This window comes from Pseudovirgaria hyperparasitica (genome assembly GCF_010093815.1).
Source record: "Pseudovirgaria hyperparasitica strain CBS 121739 unplaced genomic scaffold EJ05scaffold_13, whole genome shotgun sequence".
NCBI lineage: Eukaryota > Fungi > Ascomycota > Dothideomycetes > Acrospermales > Acrospermaceae > Pseudovirgaria > Pseudovirgaria hyperparasitica.
This window is the reverse complement of record NW_022985561.1, coordinates 750,436-771,526: the sequence shown is the minus strand read 5'-3', so window position 1 is coordinate 771,526 and position 21,091 is coordinate 750,436. Positions and strand designations below refer to the sequence as shown.

Sequence of the window (21,091 nt, the reverse complement as noted above, 5' to 3'; positions counted from 1 at the left end):
CTGAAGTAGTCCAGAATCTGATTTGTTCTTCATGGTGCTCTATGCTCAAGTTGTGCTATACACTGAGCGGGAGATGTTGAAAGCTTGCTGGTTTCAGTTGTACGTTCTTTAGTGGTTGTATAGAAACATTCTCCGTGCCCGCTTCACGACCCTTCGTCTTCAGGTATTTCCCATTCCTTCCATGTGAAAGACATGATGACTCCACTGATTGCGCATAGTCCAGCAAGAAACAAACAATATGCCAGCCAATTGACGTGGTCGACAAAGAGCTCTGCAGCCAACGGTCCGATGAACATGCCGGTAGTCCAGGCCATGCTGAAGCCTCCGAAATCAGCTCCGGTACTGCTGCTTTTACCCGCCCGCTTCATTTCCATTTCTCTTCGCTTCGCCGCAACCGAGAATGCTATCGATTGAATCGTGGTAAGCGATGACATGCAGATGCCTACAACAGCGACTGTGATGACAAAGAACACTTTTACCACAGTGCTGGGCTGGGTGAACAGACCGAGACCGACGAGACCAATTGCGGAGACGCCAAATAGAACGACGGTGAACCAGCGTGGGCCGTATTTTGTTGTGAAGTGTCCGACCAGCGGACCAAAAGCTGCTGGACCAAGGAAAGCAAAGACAATGCCGCCGCTGGCGGACGTGGACCACGAGAAGCGCTGAAGAACGAATATGCTGAGCGAGGACTCAAAGGAGTAGCGGATGGTCCCAATAACACAGACTGCATAGAAACTGGCGCATAGTTCGCGATCCAGGCGAAGTCCAAATATGTCAATAGTCTTCGAGCTCGTTACTCCGGCATCTTCTGCTACCGGCGTTTGAACATCAGCCTCTCCGACTGGGCCCTCATCAAGCAGAGGCCGCTCTTCGTCGTCTTCCAGAGCGGCACCGGTAGAGCCCCTACTATCATTAGATTCTTTGTCCGCCAGTAAGAGCCGGAGCGCGACGTCGACACCAAGAATCGCACATACAAGGGCTAGAACAGCATAGTGACCCGCGTGCTCGTACATGGCACCGCCAACAAGCGGTCCAAGAAGTTCTCCGGCTGCCATCCCGACTGATACGTAGCCCATGGCCTTGCCGATAAAGCTGCCGGATACATTCGAAGTCATAAAGGCAAGGCCGGAAACCCATACAAACGATGCCGACAGTCCTTGCAGAGCACGAGCGGCGACCGCGACTGCAATATGTTCTCCCAGGAAGAACATCAAGGACGATGCGATCATCGTGACCATGCCGAGCAGAAATGGGAACTTTGTAGAAGGCGAATGATCTGTGAGATAGCCCGCGATCACTGTCATAGTCGTAAATCAAACCACACTGTAGAAAAGTAGATGAGCCGGACTTACAATTACCAATGGCAAATGCGGCTCCAAACACGCCAAGCAACGTCGATGTCCATATTTGTACTATGGCTGTTAGCACAACTTTGCCTACATGGCAGCCAACTCTCACCTTGATCGGCTGGCAGATGGAGTCGGTGCTCTAGCATGTGCGGGATGAAAGGAATGATCTGTGGTGAGGTTGTCAGATACGCCGCAACGGTGCCAGTCTTGCACAGAACATACAAGATCGTACACGAATGAGTCCTGCGCATCTTGTTAGCATAGAGGATATGAGCGATTCGCTATGAATGGGCACGTACGGAAAATATGGCAGTGCAAACCACGAATGCAATGAATGCGTTCGATGTGCGCATGCGCGCGAAAGCCGAAGACTTCGGTTGATACACCATTTTGAGCTCTATAGTAGCGGTTCCATCAATATGGAGAAAGCGGAGAGGATGGACTCTCGCGACAGAAGGCGATGATGATGATGGTGTTGAGTGTTGCGATGATGCGATCGACGAGTGCGGCGCGGAATGATTTGAGATGTTGTTGTGGCAGACTGGGGCATTGGCGCCGTACCATTGGCTGCTTGTTCAGGGAATCCAGCCCCCCTGAAACGGATCGACAGGCGGCATGGCGCTGGGAATCGGGCTTGAGATTTTTGATTTCTTTTGCTTTGGTGACGGTTACTGTAATCAGTAAGCCCGCCCGGGAAGCCTGCGAAAGAGCAACCCGCACCATGTGTATTGTTGCTCATCACTATCATCTCGAATATAATGTATCCCAGGTTGCTTGTTCTCGCGTCTTCCGGGACACCTCCGTGGACGATGTTAGAAGTTCGCGGCGTGCCGAACCGACCGAGACGATGGAAACCGCATACATGACTAATATGTGACGCGACGAAAGCGCTTTTCTTGAACACGAAATATGACCACGTTGTTACAAGTCATATTGGGATGTTCAGCGAACGGATGATGGGTCTTTTATCAGCAGCGATGTTCGCATCTGTCGCCATATGCGCTCGTAGACACAGCTGAGAATTCGGCTTCCACTCCATTGGCAGCATCGTTCGAATATCCTCCTTGGACCCTATGCGCAGGAACTTTGAATGAACGAGATAATTTCTCATCGACAAGAACAATCGTCGTTGGGAGGCACGGCTTACATCTACAGATGTCAGGATGACTTGAGTCGAACTCATTTGCTGACTGTACCGGTCTCCAGCCGGCGAGTCACCTGTGCTATCGCTGCAGCTCGATGATCGATTCTGTCTTACAGCATGCTCTGCACAATGGACACAATCTCACGTACCTCATTGGTCTCGGATTCGGATTCGAAGTTCTAGATTGCTTAAAAACCAGATAAAGAGCTGACGAGGCGCTCGTCAGCATCCCACCGCAACACTGGATGTAGAGTCTCCTTGCTAGATACATTAGTTCCTTGCTCGCACACTTGATCTGTTCCTTGTTTTTCTAGTCCGGCTTCCATTTTCAATTATGTTCAAGCATCAGGACGAGTCCACTTTTGCATTTCTCAGGCTTCCCCGCGAACTTCGGGATGAGATATACCAACTTTTGATCGAGAAACACGCCACGGTGCGTGTAACGGCTGCGACATTCGATCATCGAATCCATATCAGTGTGCTCCAAATCAGCCGACAGATACGGGACGAGGCTCTTGATTTTTTCTTCGCTCATGCTACTGTGCACCAGCGTATCCCGGAAAGGTTCTTGGGCCCAAACGCTGTTCCATCATCGATGATGGCTCGTGTTAGACGCCTACGTCTGGATCTCCCTGCCACTATGATCTATGGTCAGAATCTCTTTGGATGGTTCTCTAGCAGTGCTCACGTGCCTTGCGACTGGCTATCGACCCTTGACAGTATAAGAAAACATCTGTCAGCCTATCCGAATCTGATAAGCGCCACTGTGGAAGCAAGCTTCATCATATCGATGCGTAGACTGGAAAATGAGGCTGAACTGACTGTCGCTTGGAAAACTCATCCATTAAACAAAGACCCGGTCTTGAAGCAATTCATTATACAGATTTCCGATCTTGGTCAAGGAGCGAGTACCGCCTGGAAGTACTCTGCCTGTACAGGATACGGGTGCCGCTACCCTAGTATTATGGTTTTGTCGCGAGGTCCTACTGATGAGATGAGTAGCGCCACACAGGAGGATTATCAAATTTGAGGCAACGACGACGATATCATATTCCTACCTACTATCACAACCTCTCTATCCTCTACCAGCTACTGCTAGTACGTCGTCTTGAAGCACGCTTCTCCGCTATATGCTACTAGTGTAGCCCGGTCCGCCTTGTCGACAAGGTCAGACATCCTCCATCTCAGCATCATCCTCATCGAAGTCAGGCTTCTCCGCTCCCACAGGACCACTGATACCACCAAGGGCCTCGCTATCTGCGCCCGCATCCTCGGCGTGGGACACGAGGATGACAGGTACGTTCGAGCTTTTTATAGCTGGTGCCTTGCGGCCAGTCGTCATCCTGCGAGGCCCGCTCGCCAACTTCTCACGCCTCTTCTGGATATTCAACTTCCGGAAGGCCTCCCTGATATCCGACTCATCGATACCTTCAGAGCCGGCAGCCGCTACAATGGTAGCTGACCCATGTCCGGCCTCTTCATCGTACTCGATTGAGTCCGGATTCAGTGCCCAGGCTTGGGTCTTTACGGCCTTGCTGCCCTCCTCTTTGTGCTTGGTTGCGTCCTCTCCACCCCCAAGCGTCATCTTTGACAGTCTTTCAGCCACGCTATCCTCTGCGCGCTTCGTCTTCTTGCCGACTTGGCCCGCGATAGGACGGGATGACTTTGTGACTTTATAGCCCTGTCCAGCTAATTTAGAGGACTGACCCCTCTCCCTTTCAGCTCTCCGGACGCGCTCGACGGTGTCGACGATGCCCGGGGCTACATCCGCGCTATACGACATTAATTAGCACAATGATCGCGTAAGGCACAGCCTTCATCGTCATGGAAAGGTACTTACAGCTCGCGCGTGTCCAAGTTAAGCTCATGGTCCGCGATTATAACGCCACGTTCGAGAAACTCGGCTTCGTGGGCCTGGACGAAGTGTAGGCGTAGATTCTCGTGGGTGATGCAATCACCCGCAGGACATGTCACGTCGCCGCATACATGCTCACATTCCGAGAATGTGAACACAGTGCCCGGGCCTGGTGGCCATTGTGGGACCTTGCGACCAGCATGACAATGGCAGGGCATTGTAACGTCTTGATAGAGGGGCTGAGACGAGTATAGCGGAAGGAGTGGGCGTGGAGGTTTGTGTTTGTTCTTGCGTTTGGCTCGTTTGAGGGACTCCGAGACACCAGGCCGACGTTTTCTGGTTAGCCTTTTGGAAAAGAGATGGTTTGTTCAGCCAAGGCAATCAGGGGCTTGTTTGCGGTAAGGCGAGGGTTTTATGATAGCGCTCAAAAGAGCTTTGGAAGTAGCTAGAGTGCTTTCCACGTTTTTTCCTGGTCTCTTGGTAAGGATTGTGGCCGCTCGAGAAGGTTTCAAGCTCAATCTATTACTGGGCGTCGTAGCACGTCGGAGTATACGTTATAAGACGAGGTTTGGTCTTCCTGTCGTTTCAAGAGCTTTGATATCGTGGTAGAAGGAGGAGATGTAATGAGGAGGTGGGATGAGGGGCTTGTGATGCCGTCGTACTTGATCGTTTTGTGAGGGGTTTTGACCTCTTCAAGTCTCTTGGACGTGGGAGTCTCTTCGGTGTTGAAATGTCTCTTTCAATGCTCTTCCTGCCGCAGGCAATCTTGAGACTAGCTTTATCGAGAATGGCGAGTCGCGCTATCTTCGAGGGACTTATGGAGTTAGGGAGGAGGAGGAGGAGGTCGTTTGTGCTTCAGTGGCACGTGAGACTTTCGGGAGATCTGATCGTCAATGGATACTTCTCGCCAGTGATGACACTTGAATGGCTGGTATCAGCGAGGGCTAGGAATTGTAGGACCCCTGCGAGAGCTACAGTGCAAGTGAGAATGTGGGTCGAGAGCTTGAATGCTTGAGAGGTGCGTGAGGTTGTTGAGCCGTGTTGATTTCGTTACTGACCTCTATCTGCAATAGATACGTAAGGAGGTGTATTCCAGCAAGGCGAGCTGCTTGCAGGTACTTTGAAACAGATGTAGACTCTCTGTATAAGGGCAGGGTGTGTTACAAGGCTTGCAATTCAGCAGTTCATATGAAGCTCAAGCTCTCAGGGGGTCGCCGGAGACCGAATGTTAATCAACGAAGCTCTCTGTAGATCCAGAAAAGGCAGAGATCAAGCTCACTGCCTCTGCAAACGATCACGAACAGTGATAGAGAATATTGAAAAAGAATTGATGGTGCTGTATGTGATCTGGCGTCTGCAATCCAGCCAGTAAGCAACCAAAATGTGAAGCTATTATTCTACGAGCCCTTGGGTTTTTCGGAGCGGGCTCGCTAGCGCCGTTGCCAGGTCTCTATATATTTCACCCATTTCCTCCCCAGATCCTCCTCTTTCCTTCTACAACTTTCAACTCCAAATTATTTCTGCTTTAACTTCTTCTTGCTACAACATTTCACGGCCCTCACGTGGTCTATTGTACGTGTGACCATGCTAAATGCTGAGCACAAGGATGGTCATCGTGTTCCCGGTCCATTGCTGTTGAGGCATGGATCGAGTGGGTCATTGTTGTGCTCGTCGTTCAGAGAACGATTTTGAAGCCCTGGCAAAGGCAGACCCTGAGCTCGAGGCGATGACGACTCTGATTCGTCTTCGTCATTGCATCGAGCTCGGGGTCGGTACTCAGATTGTAAGTTCCTTCCCCTTGAATACTCAACTCTAATTTACACGCGATCTAATACCACACAGCGGCCTGTTCTTTTCCTCTTTTCTTCTTGGTGAAATACCTCACTGGAGGGCAGCTAGGTGTAGGGATCCCCTCTCTAATCGCTCTCCAGTGAGGTGCCACAATACATACAGAACTCCACAGCTATTTTGGTAGGTCAACTGTCCTGTAACACCTTAACCTTCGAGTTACTAATATGAATGGTCTGCTTCTAGGATTTTAAACAAACCTCCCAAGAAGACGCGTCTATTGCTCACGAAGAGAGCGGATGCCCTGATTCATAGGGCGTCTGCTCTCTTCGTAAGCATCAGGCGTGGCTGCAGTGAATGGCGTGGACAATTGCTTGTACTGCTCAAAAGTACTGCTATGCTTGATGGCAGCGATTCATAATAGTCTGCAATCACAACTCATATACAATCAGTCGGTCTGGAATAAGGTATGTCCATTACGCTAGTCTTACACTGCAAAAGTTTCTAACAAGCCGTCACGGACAGAAATGAGAACCACGCTCCGGCGATGACAACAACAAACATAACAACTAGAGCCAGGCGCGGACATATTACCCGCCGCGCCTGCGACGATCGATCACAACGAATATCTTTAACTATGGTAGAAGTAAACCGGCTTCGGCCCATGCCTTACTCTATCTTAGGCTCGCTTAAATATTTCCTTACGTCGTCACTTGTGCCATTATTCAATGCTAGAGTGCGCGAGTACGGGAATCAAGTCTAGATACATTGCTTATTGAAGCTTTTTTCAAAGAGGTCCCGGGCCGTGAACATCTTCGTGGGTCAAAACGGTCGAATTATTTAACATGGCAGAAACCAGCAATAACCACCGTAAGTACATGAACACGCGTAAGCTCACGTACCTTTACACAGAGGGCTAATATTCCGAAACAGTAATTTCGCCATTCTTACCACCTATCTTTGCACACTATCTTCATACTCCATTCCAGGACCATCGTTGGCTAACATGTCAATGGTGGACAGAGAAGCTCTTGGCACGGTCTCTGCTAGAGATTATAGGGACCTGATATGGAACCTCGAGAGACAGCAGCAGCAGGCGTGTATCTTGTAGAGTGTTATAGAGGCTGGGCGGACGGAGCGAAGGGCAGGTATTTAAAGTTAGTAAATGAAGGTTCACTGCCTGATCCTCGATCACTTGGCTCGGGTATATCGTGCAGCTATACACTTATAGTGAACTATCGGATCCTTCGCACCCTATGTCTTGACATAACCACTGGAGCATGATATGAAGCACTAGTGAGGCGTGTTAATAATCTCAACGAGGAGTTCATGCTTAGGAATGAGAGGCACTTGTAGAGACTATCGTACTCAGGCGCAACGTTTCATTCTGGTCTCAATTACTGTTTTCCGTGAATAGGTCTATGGCCACCCGCATCCCGTTGTACTGCCCGAGCATCATCATCGGGAATCTATCTTCTAATATTTGACCTCCAATGACTGATAGATGCTTTAGGTAGCAACTAGTATTGTCGAATATTGTATGCTCTATGACAGTGGAGTAGGTATATATGGTACTCCGGTCATGGCGGATAAACGCCTCATATTCTTCTTTGTGATTGTGATGTCTCTGTTGATACACGAGCCCTGTTCTACAAGAGTACAATCTCTTCTTACTCACCGATCATCTACATCCATACCAGAGCAGCCGCATCCTAACTTGTTCAAGACCTCATTAGTCGCCCGCAGGATCTCCATCCGTGTCTCCATCCACATCTCCATCCGCATCTCCATCCGCATCTCCATCCTGTACATTTTTACTGTGCTCCGCCGTCCCCATTATGCTTCCTCTTCGGCACGCACCAAGGCGCCTCGCGAGCATGGTAGCTGCTGCAATAGAGTCTGGAATCTTGTTCTCCCTTATGTACTTATGCGTCCTGCTCAGCGTTTACATTCTTGCTTGTGCGCGCTCAGGTCTCTTATGTAGACGTGCTCCACGTCGTGTATCCTTGCCCTTTTTAGTCCGACCGATTTTTTCCATGTTGTCTGGCGCGCTCTGTGTCAAGTATCTCGCTACGTGATTGTATGGTGTGTGCTGACCGTGAGCTACTGATACGGTCGATCAGTGTCTGAGGGACACATTTGGATCTGCGAATCGTTTCGCATGCTTCGTCACAAGATGACTAGGGAAGGCAAGGGAACGGCTGAAGTTCTTCGGCTTCTTCGCGATTTCGAAGAGCTGTGAGGTACCGTTCACGCAAGTGAAGGGCGTGGGTGTGGTGTTGGCGGCTGGTGTCTGCGACAGAGCGCATTCGGATCAGCAGAGACGTGGCATCTTGCGAGGCTTGGTTGGGGTGCGAAGAGGATAAAATGGAGAGTGGCTTATGGTGTGTGCGAGGTTTCGATGCGTGTTACAGTCTATTTGTCGATTTGTTATGGTCTGTCTCGCGCCATGTCCTATGTGAAGTTTGCGAAAAGTTTTTTATCACATAGCTATCAAAGAGGAATCAAATACATAGATCCGTTGATACTTGGGATCTAAGCGCTAGAATCATGTCGTGAAGCAGCAAGACTTCCATTGAGTCGCAATGTCTATCATAATCACTGATATCTCCCCCCAGCCGAGCTTTCAATCTAGCTTCTAGTTACACTTAGGAAGCCTAGAATGTGCTAGAGAATCACGAATTTGGCGCGCCATTTACAGTCTCTTAAAAAGAGTCACTCCGTCTGGCAATTAAGAACGCCACGCTTTTTCTCGCTTTTATCCAGGCCTACTTCCGTCGGAGTAGCTAAATGCTTAGGCATATATATAACTTGGTAGATACTCCATTACGTAGAAGTTCTAGGGACGAAAGTTCATATATTTATATGTACTAAAAGCCTAGTATATATGTATCTTGGCTTAAGATCTGTGTGTTAGTATCATTACTCATATATCGTTCATGGAATCTCGAGAGTCAGACGTGAAAACATTATCTATTGATACTGGGCTTTTGAGAGCACATGAGGCCTACGCGAGAACACGAACACACGGTCTTCAATTGTAATGTCAATCATTTCATTTGCTATAATCTACACGCACGGCATCACTCCTCGTAGTGCCATGCTTCCGCCCACTAGCTTTGCGCTCTGGGGCGCCAACAGCTCCATTCAGTCCATCTTGTCTGTGAGCTCCAGCTTCTTCTTCTTCTTCTGCTCCTCCACCGCGGCAAGGTACTGCTGGCGTGCAGTAGCACTAGGGGTATAGATATTAGCTGCGGTTCAAATTGATTCATGGTACCGCTGTCACTCACTACTGTGCCCTCTTGATTATCACCAATGGGCGTATCCCATGCCAATAGGAGTTGAGCTCCCTTGGCTCCAACCTAGAGATACAGTCAGTACGGGCTCAGATCGAAGAGGAGTTTCATTTAGGAGGTAGATAGAGCGTACATCTCGCCAGTTTCCACGTCCACTGTTTTCTCGCACACTGTGATGTCGAGGGCCAGGAGAAGGTCAAGGTGTGCTGTCAGGACGTGCGTGCGGAAATCTATCGGGTCTTCAAAGGACTCTTCGCAGCTTTCGAACCGGCATATGGACTCGCAGCTGGAGTGTAAGAGGGTTTCGCCAGGGAACAGAGGGTAAGTGTAAAAATGGTGGTATTGGTAGTGGCAGAAGCAAGCTTGGTTGGGCTTGTCGATGGACGCCATGGAGAATATTAAAGACATTGTGGCTAGAAATGATTTTTGTGTGAGATATGAGTATTTGTGTGTTCTTAAGCTTGTCAGATCTTTATGAGCTGCAGAAGATCTGGTTGATCAAAGCATAGTATTCCTTGCCTGAACGGCCAGGCGCTAATTGATTCGGAGCAGGTGTGGTGAAAGGTATGGTCGATTGAGTGTTGGGAGCTATTGTGCAGAAACGCGTCATGCCCCTCTGTCATGATGATACCTATACTGATAAGCGAGAAGCTCTGATGAGCTTCAAAAGCCAGATCACGAATGCCCAGTTTCTTGAGACAAGGCCATGTAGCCCCTACGGTATGGCTCCTTGCAACACTTCTCATTGAAGATGCTTTCAAGACTAGGCAGGTACATACCAACCATGGCTTTCATTTATATCTGGTACCGAGTTTTGAGTGTATCGACTTAAGTTTCGGCGGAATCCGTGAGCATCAATCACGACTTACACTAGAAAAGCCTTGATCATCAGGAGGTGACGGATGGTAGGCTGGGAATATAAAAACCGAGAGTGGTCCCTGGAAGAATGAAGCATTAAGACAATACAGTCATAGTAGTATTTCTCAACATACTGTCACAAAGAATCAGCCAGATCGACTTTTGCAACTCACTATAGCATTACAGGCAGGGGACAGGTGAAAACCCTTCAACTAGCAGAACAAGAGATGGAATGGAATACAATTAATAGACACCCGACTTCCATGGCAATCTAAATTCGTGATAAGTGATATGATATTTACCTCTACTGCCATGCTAGTGCCCAAAAGTTGTACTGCCGCCGCCCTGACCACGACCATAGCTCAAGTTCTTCCCAGTCCACACTTGAAGAAAGTCAACACACTCCCAAAGCTCAACCAGCCACACCACTCATACTTCTACCACCACGGGCCGTAGATACCACCCATACCACGGCTACTATGGACGATAGAGCCAGCTTAAAGAAAACCTCATCCTCACAAAATGCCAGACAGTTTGCCCAATCTACTTCATCCGCAGCTATGCAACCCCAGAGGAGTTATGGCGCGACTGCGTACTAGACCATAAAAGAGACATCTACATGTACGATGGCATCAATCTAAATGCACGAGGGCATCAATCTAAATGCACGAGGGCATCAATCTACATGCACGAGGGCATCATCATCTTACACAAGATCCTAAATCTCGACACCGGTAGCCTGTAAGTCTCCCATAGTCCCAGTCACGACTCCATGGATCTGATGATATTGAATAGCATCACTGGCTCCGCGCTGCTTGACATCAAAGGTCTCAGGAATATAGAGATGGACCATGTTCTGTCAGTAATTAGCGGTTGAAACAGTTTCTTGAACGGCGCTGACTCGTCCAGTGCCATCCCCCTCCCCTGGCCGCGCACCTGGCAGCAACAGAAGAACCGCACCATGGCGCTACGCATAGCGTATAACAGCAATCTATTCCCTGCCAATGAGCGAATCATCGAGAGTATGCGCGAGGAGAGAGTGTTCCTGGCGGCGGCGTGGAGGATGCCTGGGTTGGAGATCTGCTCGGAGGAATGGCTGGCCACGAAGTGGGAATTGAATCTCAGTGGACTAAAGAGGATGAGGAATTCGATAGGATGGTATAGTATATATCTAAACTCCCTGGAAATTAAGAGCGAGTTCTGGACGATTGAATTGCCATATCTGAAGCTATCCAGCTAACGAAGACAACAGCCATACACAATCACCCTCCCCTCACCACACCATCTCCACCGCCCTCTTAACCGCCGTCCAAACCGCCGGCCCAGGCACCACATACCCGGTAAAAGACGTATATACATCAAACTTGATCCCCGGATCACTCGCCTTATAAAACTGCACCGCACTCACGCCTCCACTCGGCACCGCAGTCCCCGCCCCCGTCACGCGCACATTTACACACTGCGGATACGCCTGCGCACCATTCGTCTGGCCGGCCGAATGCAACGCGATAATCTCATGGCGAAACACATAATCCCCCGGCGCCAGCTTTGCCGGCACAGTAATGGCCCAGGACGTATTGGATGCGATCAGCGTGTCAGTCGCCCATTTGCCCGGGTTGGAGCCGGAGATCCAGCCTCCAGCGTCGAGTTTGACGAATTTGAGCTTGGTGGGATCGGTGGTATTGAAGCTTGTGGTGCAGGGCGCGATGTAGTCGATGACCGGGCCGACGTGTGAGACGGGCCCTGGGTTCGATAAGTTTATCATCGTATTGCTATTTGGACTCGGTGACTTACATGTGCTCCATTGGAAGACCAGCTTTCCGCCGGCCTTGACAGTGACATAGGCCTGTCCTGCAGAGGAGTTTTTGTGGCAGATGATATCGGACGTTCCAAACGCGTCCGGCGCTATGAAGCCATTATCAATATTCGAGGCCGTCCAGCCGGCGACTTTGGGAATAGGGTTGGCGTATGCAAATGCCGGATCGTAGCCTGAATACCAGATGCCGTCGGCGACGATGCCGGAGACGTGGCCGTGGCTGGAGACTAGGGGAACCAAGGAGACGCCTATGAGGCGTGCGAGTATATTGGACCGCATAGAAGGCTGTTGTTTATGACTTTGGGATGCGAGAAAGGAGACGGGAGGAGAAAAGTTGAGACTACAGAAGTTGGAAAGGGAAGCGATATTTATATGCTTTGCGAGGCCAAATAGAAATTCGGATTCGAGCACGCCCCAAATGTGGAGGCATGTGGACACTGGGTGAGCTTGAGACGGATATACTGTGTATATTGATCAAACAAGGATCACAATTCGACAAGCTACTGGAGGATTCGTCATAGTATTCGAATCAAGGGCCTTTCATATTACTAGTAATCTCAACAGGAGATCTACCAGGACATACTGTTTGACAGCTAGATCACCGTTCTATTGGACGAGCCGAGGACGTTGTTGCAACGTTGTGCCTAATTTGTCGGAAGAATGCAAGTATCGGCAGTTGAGAATGTGCCATCCTGTCGCACAATCCATGCATCACAAGAGATGCTTAGTATCCTCATACACTCGGTGTCGAATGGACAAAACTATTGTCGACTTATGTGGACCACACCTTTCGGGGCAGATGACAGAGAGACCAGCAGATCAGCTCGGCGACAGTGCGATGTAGCGGGAGCAGTACCTCAAATGGTCGATCTGACTAGTGGAGTGTAACATAGACATTTTTGCTATCGACCGAACTCTCCAGTAGTATGCCCCTCCGATATTCACAGCTGCTACTGCAACATTGGCAAGCGCGTGGCATCCTGCTCTTGGACCGCTGTGAGTAACCTATCCTAGCAGAAGGACCAACTCCCGGTCATGCACCATGACGAACAGCCATATATCTTGAAGTACCATCATCAGATCTTGTATCAAATGCGGGGAAGAGCTTCGTATTTTGACCGTAGACCGTGGGAGCTGTAGCAGCCGGATCGTCGGCGCGGTTATGCGAGCATCCAAATTAGCCCACAAATTGCTATTTCACATGCGCCAAGAATCCGACAATTCTGATGCTCGTCGTTTGAAGGATATAATAGACTTCTAAGTATAGCAAACGCCCAGGACATTCCGTTTTTAACATAGGTCGGATTCTATACATCAAATCCCCATATCTTTTTAAATCATAGTTCATCCCGCACCCTTCCTCCGTCTGCACTTAAGCCCGGCATCGCCATAATCTTCGTGATTAGGCTCGTCCACCCCGTGAAATGCTGCGTGCGCTGGCCCTTGCCCGTCTCGGGATTGTACTGCTCCCATGCAAAGCCTGTTTCGAGCCATGAGTCGTAGACCGTCTGGACGAGATTCGTGCGGAGAGAGGTGTAGATATTGGCTGCCTGAGTACGATGGGGGCCGGGAGTTTGGGCGACATTCTGTTCGGGTTAGCAGGACCGAAAACGGAGGGCGCAAAGGGAAGGGTGACATACCAGAAGCTCGCGTACAACGAGGTAGTTCATGTTGATCCAGACCGGACTGCGCCAGTAATTCTCCTCTGTCCCATAAAACTCATCACTCTTACTCAAGCTGCGAATCCCATGCTCGCTCCACAACTGCTCTGGGTCGGATATCAAATCCAGAATATCTTTCATGCGCGGACTATCAGACGGTAAAAGACCCACCATGAATGGGAAAATGGAGATGTATCCTTTGTGACACACGTGTAAATTCTCCTCGTAGTCGTCGATCGTCGCGTCGCAAAATGTTTTCTCAGTACTGTCCCAATGCAGGTCGTCGAGATTGCGAAGAATCGCCGTTTCATATTTGTCAAATTGGGTGATGTCATCAGATTCGCCAAGAAATTCGGCGATACGCTTCATGGCGCGTGTCATCATGCCCATCCAGCTCATCAGGTCGACGTGTAGTTCACCGGGGTGTGGCGGTTGGGCTCGTGGGTAGTCGTCGAGGCCAGAGGTGAGTATGTGTCGGGGGGTGCGGCCGCGCCAGCGGTAGGCTTCTTTGGAGGAGAAAGCCTCGCGGTCATATGACTTGATGTCACCGGCTTGGGTGCGGCGGAACCAGAAATAGTGGCGTTTGAGAAGCGGATAAAGCTCCCGTAGGTAGCTTGTCGCGACATCTGGGTTCAGGAGGCGCTTGGCATACTCCTTCCCTGAAGTGATGGCACTTTTTGACTCGAGCTTATCCAGAAAGGCGTGGAGAACGAAAAATAGGGTCGGTGGGTTAGCGTAGTGCGGGTACTGAATCTGGAACTCTGGCGGGACTTTGCTACGGGCTTCAGCACCGAGAATCTGCTCTCGTCCAATCCAGCCGTCATCATCCATCAAGCTGAACCAACTTTTGATAATGTCAAGCCTGTCTTGGGTTAGATGTTGGAATTCGAAGAATGCACTGGAACTCACGAGAGGTCGACATCGTAATCTATGACCGGCAAGAGATGAAATCCTTCGTCCCACAAGAAGCCACGGGGAAAGAACGGGCGAGACGGAATGCTCGTGAAAAGTTCTCGAGGATCGGTGAGGGATTGTGCCGAGTGACGCGTCTGAGCATCAGCAGCCTCCTCCCAGAAGCCCTCGTTGTCTTCCTCATACGCTGGATCATAGCTACGATCAGTCCTTGAGTCGCCATAAAAGTAGCCAATACCACCGAGCAAGTTCGAGAAGAGCGACTTGGAAAACTCCTCAAATCGGTCACCGAAAAAGGGAGCTTGCGGCTTGTGAACCTCAAGAAACCGTGTCGAGAAAGTATCAGTGGCGTCTTTGATGGCCTTAGTCAGGGCATCAGAGGTCATCGGAGTTGGCGATGAATCCGAGGTGTACAGAACATCGAACTCGAACGGACCCTCGAATACCTTCTGGATCATATGCATATTTCCATGACCAATATCATTTGTGAGGGTATACAACTGAGGTGGAGGTGGCAGCTTCTCAAAATCTTCACCATACTGCGCAATAATTTCGTCGACAGTGACCTTCAGATTTTGGAACAGGATGGGCTTAACATGCCATAATTGATCCTCTCGCACTTGTATAGACCTTACGAACGTCTTATCAAGTGGCTTATCCTCGTAGCTTGGGTGATTGTGTCTCGGGTGCGAATTTGACTTGGGTCCTTCGGTAATCTCAATCTTGAAGTCTCCCAGGCCAGAAGCCGAGCCCTCCATGTGAATAGAGCCCTCGAATCCAGATGCGTCACCATCGTTCGTGACTGTCGTATGCCCAAGCCCTTCTTGTGAGACATAGAAGAATACCGTGCTCTTGAGATCTGGTGCAGCATCCTCGCGAGGCGCACCTTTTATCCTCACTCCCCAATTGCCGCCATGCTCGCCGCCAGGAACCTTGACAAACTCTGTCGTAAGATCCAGCTTGTTCACAGGGTCGTGAATGGTCTGACGGCCACCGGTGCGAACATCATATTCATTCCAGCCATAACCATCCAATTCATGTTGCTCACATGTATGCCTGAGATCTAGACACTCCTGCCGTTAGTCAGGTCGTTCTGTGCCCTCAAGATCGAGTCAGAACTCACTTGTCTGTATGCCCTCGTACTCTTCAACTCGCGCCCATAGCAGCCCTGCCATAAGACTCTTCGGTACGCGAGGTCTCACTCCAAAGTATAGATTTGGGCGATAAGGACCCCATAGCAGCGACTGATTCGTAGCTTTCTCGATCTCCAGAATTTCGGCAGCGGTGTCAGCGGCGACAGCCCGATGACAACATGCAGTCAGGAGCAGGACAGCAGTGGACCAGAGGTCGCTGCGGTCTTGTAACAACTTCATGCTCACCTCATGAAGTGTTCGGAATCATGCAATTAAAAAAGGCCAACAATGGCTTGTGGTGGGAAGGTGTTGGCAAGCTTCCTGGAAGAGTCTCCTCAAAGAACACCGTCGCAGCTTTGGGCGACTCGGAGGTGCGGTGCGGGGATGCCTAACGCCAAGCTATCACCACAGTAAGGCACAAACCCTACGAATATTTATGGATATGATTTTTCAGTTCATGGTTCGCCCACTTGCTTGCTCTACCCTCTCAGTATATCCTAGTTAAATGAATGCCTATTATAATGTTATGCTTTAGCACAGTGTGGTGCGCTCCGCAGACCCCTATTTAATCAGATTACTATCATAACACTCGACTTGTGCTGCCATGCTTAAAGTCATTAAGGACTCTTTTAGCAATGCTAATGCTAGCGCTCCCATTCCCTAGATGAGAGCTGGCACCAGGCCTAGGCAGCGACCGGTGCATGTTGCGTGAATAGACATCAATTGTCGAAGACAACCCATTCCTCGTGTGATGCGCCTACGCTAATATGGAGACCGCCAGGGCCCGAAGGATGCGATACTAGAAGAAGCGCCACCATATGAAAATAATCATTATGAGCGCGACTCCGCCTATCGGACCATACTACAGGTTTGTGAGTTTCGAGGTGGCCTATTTGCTAAGATGTAATGCCGACTTACCTGCTTGAGTAAAAGCTCCCAATTTATCCTGACAGCCGCCTTCCGATACTTCCTACTTTCTTCTCTTAAGCGCGAGCTCATGTCTCCCATCTTGTCTAAACTATCTCCCCGGTATATTAGATCCTCGATGTTTTTTTTCATAACTTCCGTGACGCCTCTGAGCTCTTCATTGATCTTGTCCAGCCCTGGTCCCTGTACAGCGCGCGGGTCCGAGTATGCCTTCATTGTCTTTCGTATGTCGTTCTCGAAGCTCATGTAGTGGAATGGTTTTAGTACTGTAGGAACAGCATATTCTCGTTCGGGGTGTTGCTGCGAGAATTGTGTTTGAATGTCGTCGAGGTAGGTAAAGGCCACGTTTTTGGGGTATGACTTTTCGCAGAATGCGACATACATGGTTTGTCCACTCATGACATAGCTGCGCAGAGTTAGATAGACAGTCATGCTGAAGTATGCATTGCCAGGCGTACAAGACCGTATATTTCCCGCAGTCGATATCTGCATGGGTTGCTGACTGGGGGCCTGCCTGGCGGATTACTTTCTTCACCCTCGCGCTGGCCTCTAGCATAGCTGGATCCCGACTCATTTCATTTTGTGTCTCGACAAGAACACTGCCGCCGAGATCTATTACACGAGTGAGTATTGGTGTTTGTAGCGAGCATAGGATGGGGTGCACTGACGGTCCACGCGCACGATGAGGGTCGACTTCACCATCGTGAGAAGAGGTCGGAAAAAGAGGTATGTAATTCGACGGTATGGAGGTCCGGGACGAGTGGAGGGAGTAGTCTGTGGGTTGTAATCAGAGCGGATGAGAATCTAGGTTAATAGGCTCGAGCATCAATGAATGCATGTATATATCTGGCATCTGCCAGCATGAACATGCACGGACCATGTTATAAAGAACGCGTTCTGAAGAGTCTCCGCCTTCACTACCACTACCACCACCACCTCCACATACACACCGGGAGCATTTGGCTTGTACACCCCTACTGCATCAGCATTGTTTGTTATATAAAATGAAAAGCTGTCGCCATCGACCAGTATCGCTGACTCCTTTATTGGTGTGATGCGCTCGTATCCGGATCGATTCGAGGTTTCTGGGCTGAATCAATGTTCCCTTATACGGTATACCGCCAAACGACTTCTACGATTCGCAACCTTCCAGTGTCTATTCACACTGCCTAGCTGAATTTGTGACTGAATCATTCAAATCCAAAGTTCGGGCAGTGGAGCGTTGACTGCATCGCTATTACCTCGTACAGCCTCACAGCACGTGCGGAACGACGAATAACTGCGGATGGGTGTGTGTACTTTTCCCTTTGGTCGCATTACTTGAACATCGCATACATTCCTGTGCACTCGTTTCTGTGTGAATGCGCAATATCATCGATCACTATCGCTATCTAGGATTATCGCTATCTCTTTCTTTCTGCCCTTCACTCGCTAGAGTCATCATTCATCACTGTCTTTTCACCACTATGGACACGTGGGCGCAATACATCTTAATACTTGTTGGCTTGCACCTTGTATTGAGGTCCCTTGTTGTCTTCATCTTCCGCGAGGAGAGACTTGTCTGCGCCTTCCCATTGCCGAGACCTACTCTATTTGAATTTTGAGCCTCGCAAACTCCTTACATTTGCTTGCTCCTCTGCAACCTACGTTACGAGATGTCAGTTCGATCGCACACTCTTTAGCCTGATCGTTTCTTTGTTCATTTCCACTGCTCAACAGCTCCCTGCACGGAGCGTTCTCGGGATTCCACCTACGCACCTCTGCTAACATCTCTAGTAGATCAAGCTATAGCTCGAACTTTTCAACCAAGGCTCTTATTACGCAGTCGTTTCACAGTCACTTCGATGGACTCTTCTCCACTCTCGAGCGCTCGATCTGACATCAGTACCCCCTCATCCGGTAGATCTGTCCAGTCCCTTGAGCACGTCGACCCCATCAAGTCGCACCAAGACGACAATCATACTGAGCATCAGACGACCACAGATGCGGCGGAAGATCACACTACAGCGGAAGACTCGGTTCCTCCTGTGGCCGTGAGCACAAGTACAGACACCGCGCCAAGCGATTCATATAATGACCACATTCCCAAAGACCATGATGACGCATCACTGGACCCGGTATCCAACGCTTTACCGGATGAGGTTCAACAGAGCCCGATACGTCCCAAACGCAAACGAAAGTCACCTGTCCGCTACGAAGAGCCGCTGGAACAAGGCAGTCCTCCAAAGAAAGCCAAAAATACACCATCGCGAACGCAATCACGCCGTCTGCCACGAGGAGCGAAGGAACCAAACTACTCACCTGACTTTGTGACGACCTCGCCGAAGTCAGTCCTTGTGAACCTCGATCTAGACATGCTTTTCAGCGACGAGCGAACATGGGCTTCACTATCCCGTGAGGCACAGGAACGGCTTTTCAAGATCCTACCCAATGGTCCCCCTGCAGACTCATTCCCAGCAGACGAGCCACTTCCCAACTTACCTAAGCAGCTGCTCAGGCAAAGTCAGGCTTTTCGCACAGACCTCCGCCTCTTCCAAGAAGATTTAGGCGCTGGCCGTCTCGATCCCCAATGGCGACGCGAGGCCGCAGAGGCCATGGAGGAGCGAGCCAGCGGACGATTCGATGTATGGAAGTATGAGGAGCGCGAGGAGTACTGGGGTCAGAAGATGAAGGGTACGAATGATTCATGAATGAAAGGAGAGCAAGTTGCACGGCATTGTGATTATTACGCATCAAGGAGTGGTGGTTGACGCCAGACAAAGCGTATTGTACCAGTCATATCACAAGGGTTATCAGTGTGAGACATGTATTGCGCCACTTTCAAACAAATAAATATACCCAATTCTGTGCTCAAAAGTCTCCATCGCTCTTCGCCACGTCCACTTAAGCATTGGTAATTTGCTGTGCCCACAAGTGCACGCACGCAAATCCAAGCTCTGCTACCTGAATTAGCGCCTTGGCACTCTCTTGGTAGACGCCTCATGTAATCCAGCTTTCTTCTGTAGACATCCACCAATACGATAATTACAATTGGGAGCCTACAGCCCGTGCCGCCTGCAACCTTACACTCCCATGCTACCGTTGAAAGTCAACACCATCGCTCAGCAATAAACCCAGCAAACTCTCGCATTTCTCTAAAATGCCAGACTCCAGGCGCAGTACCCGTGACCGTCGCAGAGATGACGACCGTTTCCAGCGTCGCGACCGTAGCAAGAGCAAAGACAGAACATCCACCCGCCGAAGTGAGATCCGATCAACCTTCGATTCTTTCACCCACTAACACACGCCAGATGATCGTCACACTCGTTCTCGCTCCAGATCTCCAGGCAATGATGCTCCCCACGGCCGTGTCCGCGAACGATCCCCTCTGAAAGGTCCGCGCAGCAACCCACGCGACCGCGATACTAAGCGAGACAAACCTGCCACTCGCGACATAGACAAGAAAACCCGCGACATATCCATCACCGAGGGCCGTGGTCTTTCGGGCCCGGGCGTCACGCCCAAAGTCACAGACCCACCAAAGGCGAAGGCTAAAGACGAAGGCGACGTGGATGAGGATCCGGAGACCAAGAAGATGAGAGCGGTAATGGGCTTTGCGGGCTTCAAAAGCACGAAGAATACGAAGATACCTGGGAACGACATCTACTGTGTAAGGAAGGAGACGATATCCGAGTACAGGCAATACATGAACAGAACGGGTGGATTCAACAGGCCGTTGAGCCCGGGACGTTGAGCGACTTAGACAAGTCGTTGAAAAGATACCCTTGTAATTGTGATGGGATGATATTTGCGCACAGTCAACAAATTCAGGGACATGGGAAGCGCGTCTTGCATTTTGTATGAAAGCGAGACGCAAAGAGATGCCGCCACCGTAGCTATACGTGGTCTATCATGCGAAAGCCGGAGATTGTCTTCCAGTAAGCCCTCGAGTTCCACCCCGTCAGACGCGTTCCGGGTTATTCCCACATCACAGCACCCATCTCACAAACATGGCAAGCGCGTAATATGGTTGTTTAGGACTCAGTCAGCTAACCCAATTCTGTAGATCTGGTTGGATTGATCTCCATCTACTACCAATACACATTCATGTGGTCTTACGTACTCACATTACAGACCTTTGTGTACAGAACCTCCATTTTTTTTACGCTCACGTGACTTCATTCGTGACTTCAGCGACATCGACATGCTCTAATTCGTTCCTTGGCACTCGTATTCGTATTCGAATCTCTCATGCCGAATTTGAAATAAATCCACAGTCATACCCACGTTCACAATCATAATAATTATGGAAGTCACATCCTTATATGCACAGATTCATGGCACCATTCTTGTCACAATCAATGAGTCGA

General features: G+C 49.8%; 11 protein-coding genes across 11 annotated transcripts; 5 read left to right on the top strand and 6 right to left on the bottom strand.

Moving 5' to 3' along the window:
• Positions 1-10: 10 nt before the first annotated feature.
• Positions 11-1,854, bottom strand: EJ05DRAFT_105368 (MFS general substrate transporter). The gene is made up of 5 exons (XM_033738974.1): positions 1,652-1,854; positions 1,575-1,595; positions 1,462-1,519; positions 1,356-1,415; positions 11-1,300 (listed from the first exon to the last, which is right to left on the bottom strand). The coding sequence occupies exons 1-5, from the start codon at positions 1,739-1,741 to the stop codon at positions 144-146; spliced, it is 1,386 nt and encodes a 461-aa protein (XP_033598017.1). The 5' UTR covers positions 1,742-1,854; the 3' UTR covers positions 11-143.
• Positions 1,855-2,465: 611 nt separating this feature from the next.
• EJ05DRAFT_105425 (uncharacterized protein) lies at positions 2,466-3,595 on the top strand. Its single transcript, XM_033738976.1, has one exon. It carries the CDS (start codon positions 2,831-2,833, stop codon positions 3,524-3,526), a length of 696 nt encoding a protein of 231 aa, XP_033598016.1. The 5' UTR covers positions 2,466-2,830; the 3' UTR covers positions 3,527-3,595.
• A 69-nt stretch (positions 3,596-3,664) lies between these two features.
• EJ05DRAFT_503021 (uncharacterized protein) lies at positions 3,665-4,569 on the bottom strand (the record flags this gene model as incomplete). The annotated part of the gene is made up of 2 exons (XM_033747354.1): positions 3,665-4,268; positions 4,337-4,569. 2 exons carry the CDS (start codon positions 4,567-4,569, stop codon positions 3,665-3,667), a joined length of 837 nt encoding a protein of 278 aa, XP_033598015.1.
• A 244-nt stretch (positions 4,570-4,813) lies between these two features.
• Positions 4,814-5,380, top strand: EJ05DRAFT_478541 (uncharacterized protein). The gene has a single exon (XM_033744480.1). It carries the CDS (start codon positions 5,082-5,084, stop codon positions 5,364-5,366), a length of 285 nt encoding a protein of 94 aa, XP_033598014.1. The 5' UTR covers positions 4,814-5,081; the 3' UTR covers positions 5,367-5,380.
• A 3,814-nt stretch (positions 5,381-9,194) lies between these two features.
• EJ05DRAFT_488308 (uncharacterized protein) lies at positions 9,195-9,843 on the bottom strand (the record flags this gene model as incomplete). Its single annotated transcript, XM_033745698.1, has 3 exons — positions 9,195-9,371; positions 9,430-9,501; positions 9,607-9,843. The coding sequence occupies 3 exons, from the start codon at positions 9,841-9,843 to the stop codon at positions 9,195-9,197; spliced, it is 486 nt and encodes a 161-aa protein (XP_033598013.1).
• Positions 9,844-10,116: 273 nt separating this feature from the next.
• On the top strand, positions 10,117-11,533 carry EJ05DRAFT_503019 (uncharacterized protein; the record flags this gene model as incomplete). The annotated part of the gene is made up of 4 exons (XM_033747353.1): positions 10,117-10,206; positions 10,823-11,034; positions 11,089-11,151; positions 11,203-11,533. The coding sequence occupies 4 exons, from the start codon at positions 10,117-10,119 to the stop codon at positions 11,531-11,533; spliced, it is 696 nt and encodes a 231-aa protein (XP_033598012.1).
• A 33-nt stretch (positions 11,534-11,566) lies between these two features.
• On the bottom strand, positions 11,567-12,388 carry EJ05DRAFT_503018 (glycoside hydrolase; the record flags this gene model as incomplete). Its single annotated transcript, XM_033747352.1, has 2 exons — positions 11,567-12,036; positions 12,088-12,388. 2 exons carry the CDS (start codon positions 12,386-12,388, stop codon positions 11,567-11,569), a joined length of 771 nt encoding a protein of 256 aa, XP_033598011.1.
• Positions 12,389-13,446: 1,058 nt separating this feature from the next.
• On the bottom strand, positions 13,447-16,055 carry EJ05DRAFT_442209 (glucosidase I; the record flags this gene model as incomplete). The annotated part of the gene is made up of 4 exons (XM_033742029.1): positions 13,447-13,695; positions 13,750-14,632; positions 14,680-15,745; positions 15,806-16,055. The coding sequence occupies 4 exons, from the start codon at positions 16,053-16,055 to the stop codon at positions 13,447-13,449; spliced, it is 2,448 nt and encodes an 815-aa protein (XP_033598010.1).
• Positions 16,056-16,255: 200 nt separating this feature from the next.
• Positions 16,256-17,613, bottom strand: EJ05DRAFT_455439 (transport protein-like protein sec22). Its single transcript, XM_033742475.1, has 4 exons — positions 17,411-17,613; positions 17,201-17,354; positions 16,734-17,148; positions 16,256-16,677 (listed from the first exon to the last, which is right to left on the bottom strand). Exons 1-4 carry the CDS (start codon positions 17,442-17,444, stop codon positions 16,615-16,617), a joined length of 666 nt encoding a protein of 221 aa, XP_033598009.1. The 5' UTR covers positions 17,445-17,613; the 3' UTR covers positions 16,256-16,614.
• Positions 17,614-18,131: 518 nt separating this feature from the next.
• Positions 18,132-19,595, top strand: EJ05DRAFT_105309 (uncharacterized protein). The gene is made up of 2 exons (XM_033738973.1): positions 18,132-18,399; positions 18,522-19,595. Exon 2 carries the CDS (start codon positions 18,587-18,589, stop codon positions 19,430-19,432), a length of 846 nt encoding a protein of 281 aa, XP_033598008.1. The 5' UTR covers positions 18,132-18,399; positions 18,522-18,586; the 3' UTR covers positions 19,433-19,595.
• Positions 19,596-19,881: 286 nt separating this feature from the next.
• Positions 19,882-20,475, top strand: EJ05DRAFT_503014 (DUF1777-domain-containing protein; the record flags this gene model as incomplete). The annotated part of the gene is made up of 2 exons (XM_033747351.1): positions 19,882-19,984; positions 20,033-20,475. The coding sequence occupies 2 exons, from the start codon at positions 19,882-19,884 to the stop codon at positions 20,473-20,475; spliced, it is 546 nt and encodes a 181-aa protein (XP_033598007.1).
• Positions 20,476-21,091: the final 616 nt, after the last annotated feature.

Excerpts from the sequence above, each read along its gene's own strand:
- EJ05DRAFT_105309 (XM_033738973.1), top strand. The coding sequence starts at position 18,587 with ATGGACTCTTCTCCACTCTCGAGCGCTCGATCTGACATCAGTACCCCC.
- EJ05DRAFT_105368 (XM_033738974.1), bottom strand. The coding sequence starts at position 1,741 with ATGGTGTATCAACCGAAGTCTTCGGCTTTCGCGCGCATGCGCACATCG. Across the intron at positions 1,596-1,651 it reads TTTGCACTGCCATATTTTCC|GACTCATTCGTGTACGATCT; the intron begins GTACGTGCCCAT and ends CAAGATGCGCAG. Across the intron at positions 1,301-1,355 it reads CGCATTTGCCATTGGTAATT|TGATCGCGGGCTATCTCACA; the intron begins GTAAGTCCGGCT and ends CGACTATGACAG.
- EJ05DRAFT_455439 (XM_033742475.1), bottom strand. The coding sequence starts at position 17,444 with ATGGTGAAGTCGACCCTCATCGTGCGCGTGGACC. Across the intron at positions 17,355-17,410 it reads CCTCATCGTGCGCGTGGACC|ATCTCGGCGGCAGTGTTCTT; the intron begins GTCAGTGCACCC and ends CTCGTGTAATAG. Across the intron at positions 16,678-16,733 it reads GGGAGCTTTTACTCAAGCAG|TATGGTCCGATAGGCGGAGT; the intron begins GTAAGTCGGCAT and ends ACAAACCTGTAG.
- EJ05DRAFT_105425 (XM_033738976.1), top strand. The coding sequence starts at position 2,831 with ATGTTCAAGCATCAGGACGAGTCCACTTTTGCATTTCTCAGGCTTCCC.
- EJ05DRAFT_478541 (XM_033744480.1), top strand. The coding sequence starts at position 5,082 with ATGTCTCTTTCAATGCTCTTCCTGCCGCAGGCAATCTTGAGACTAGCT.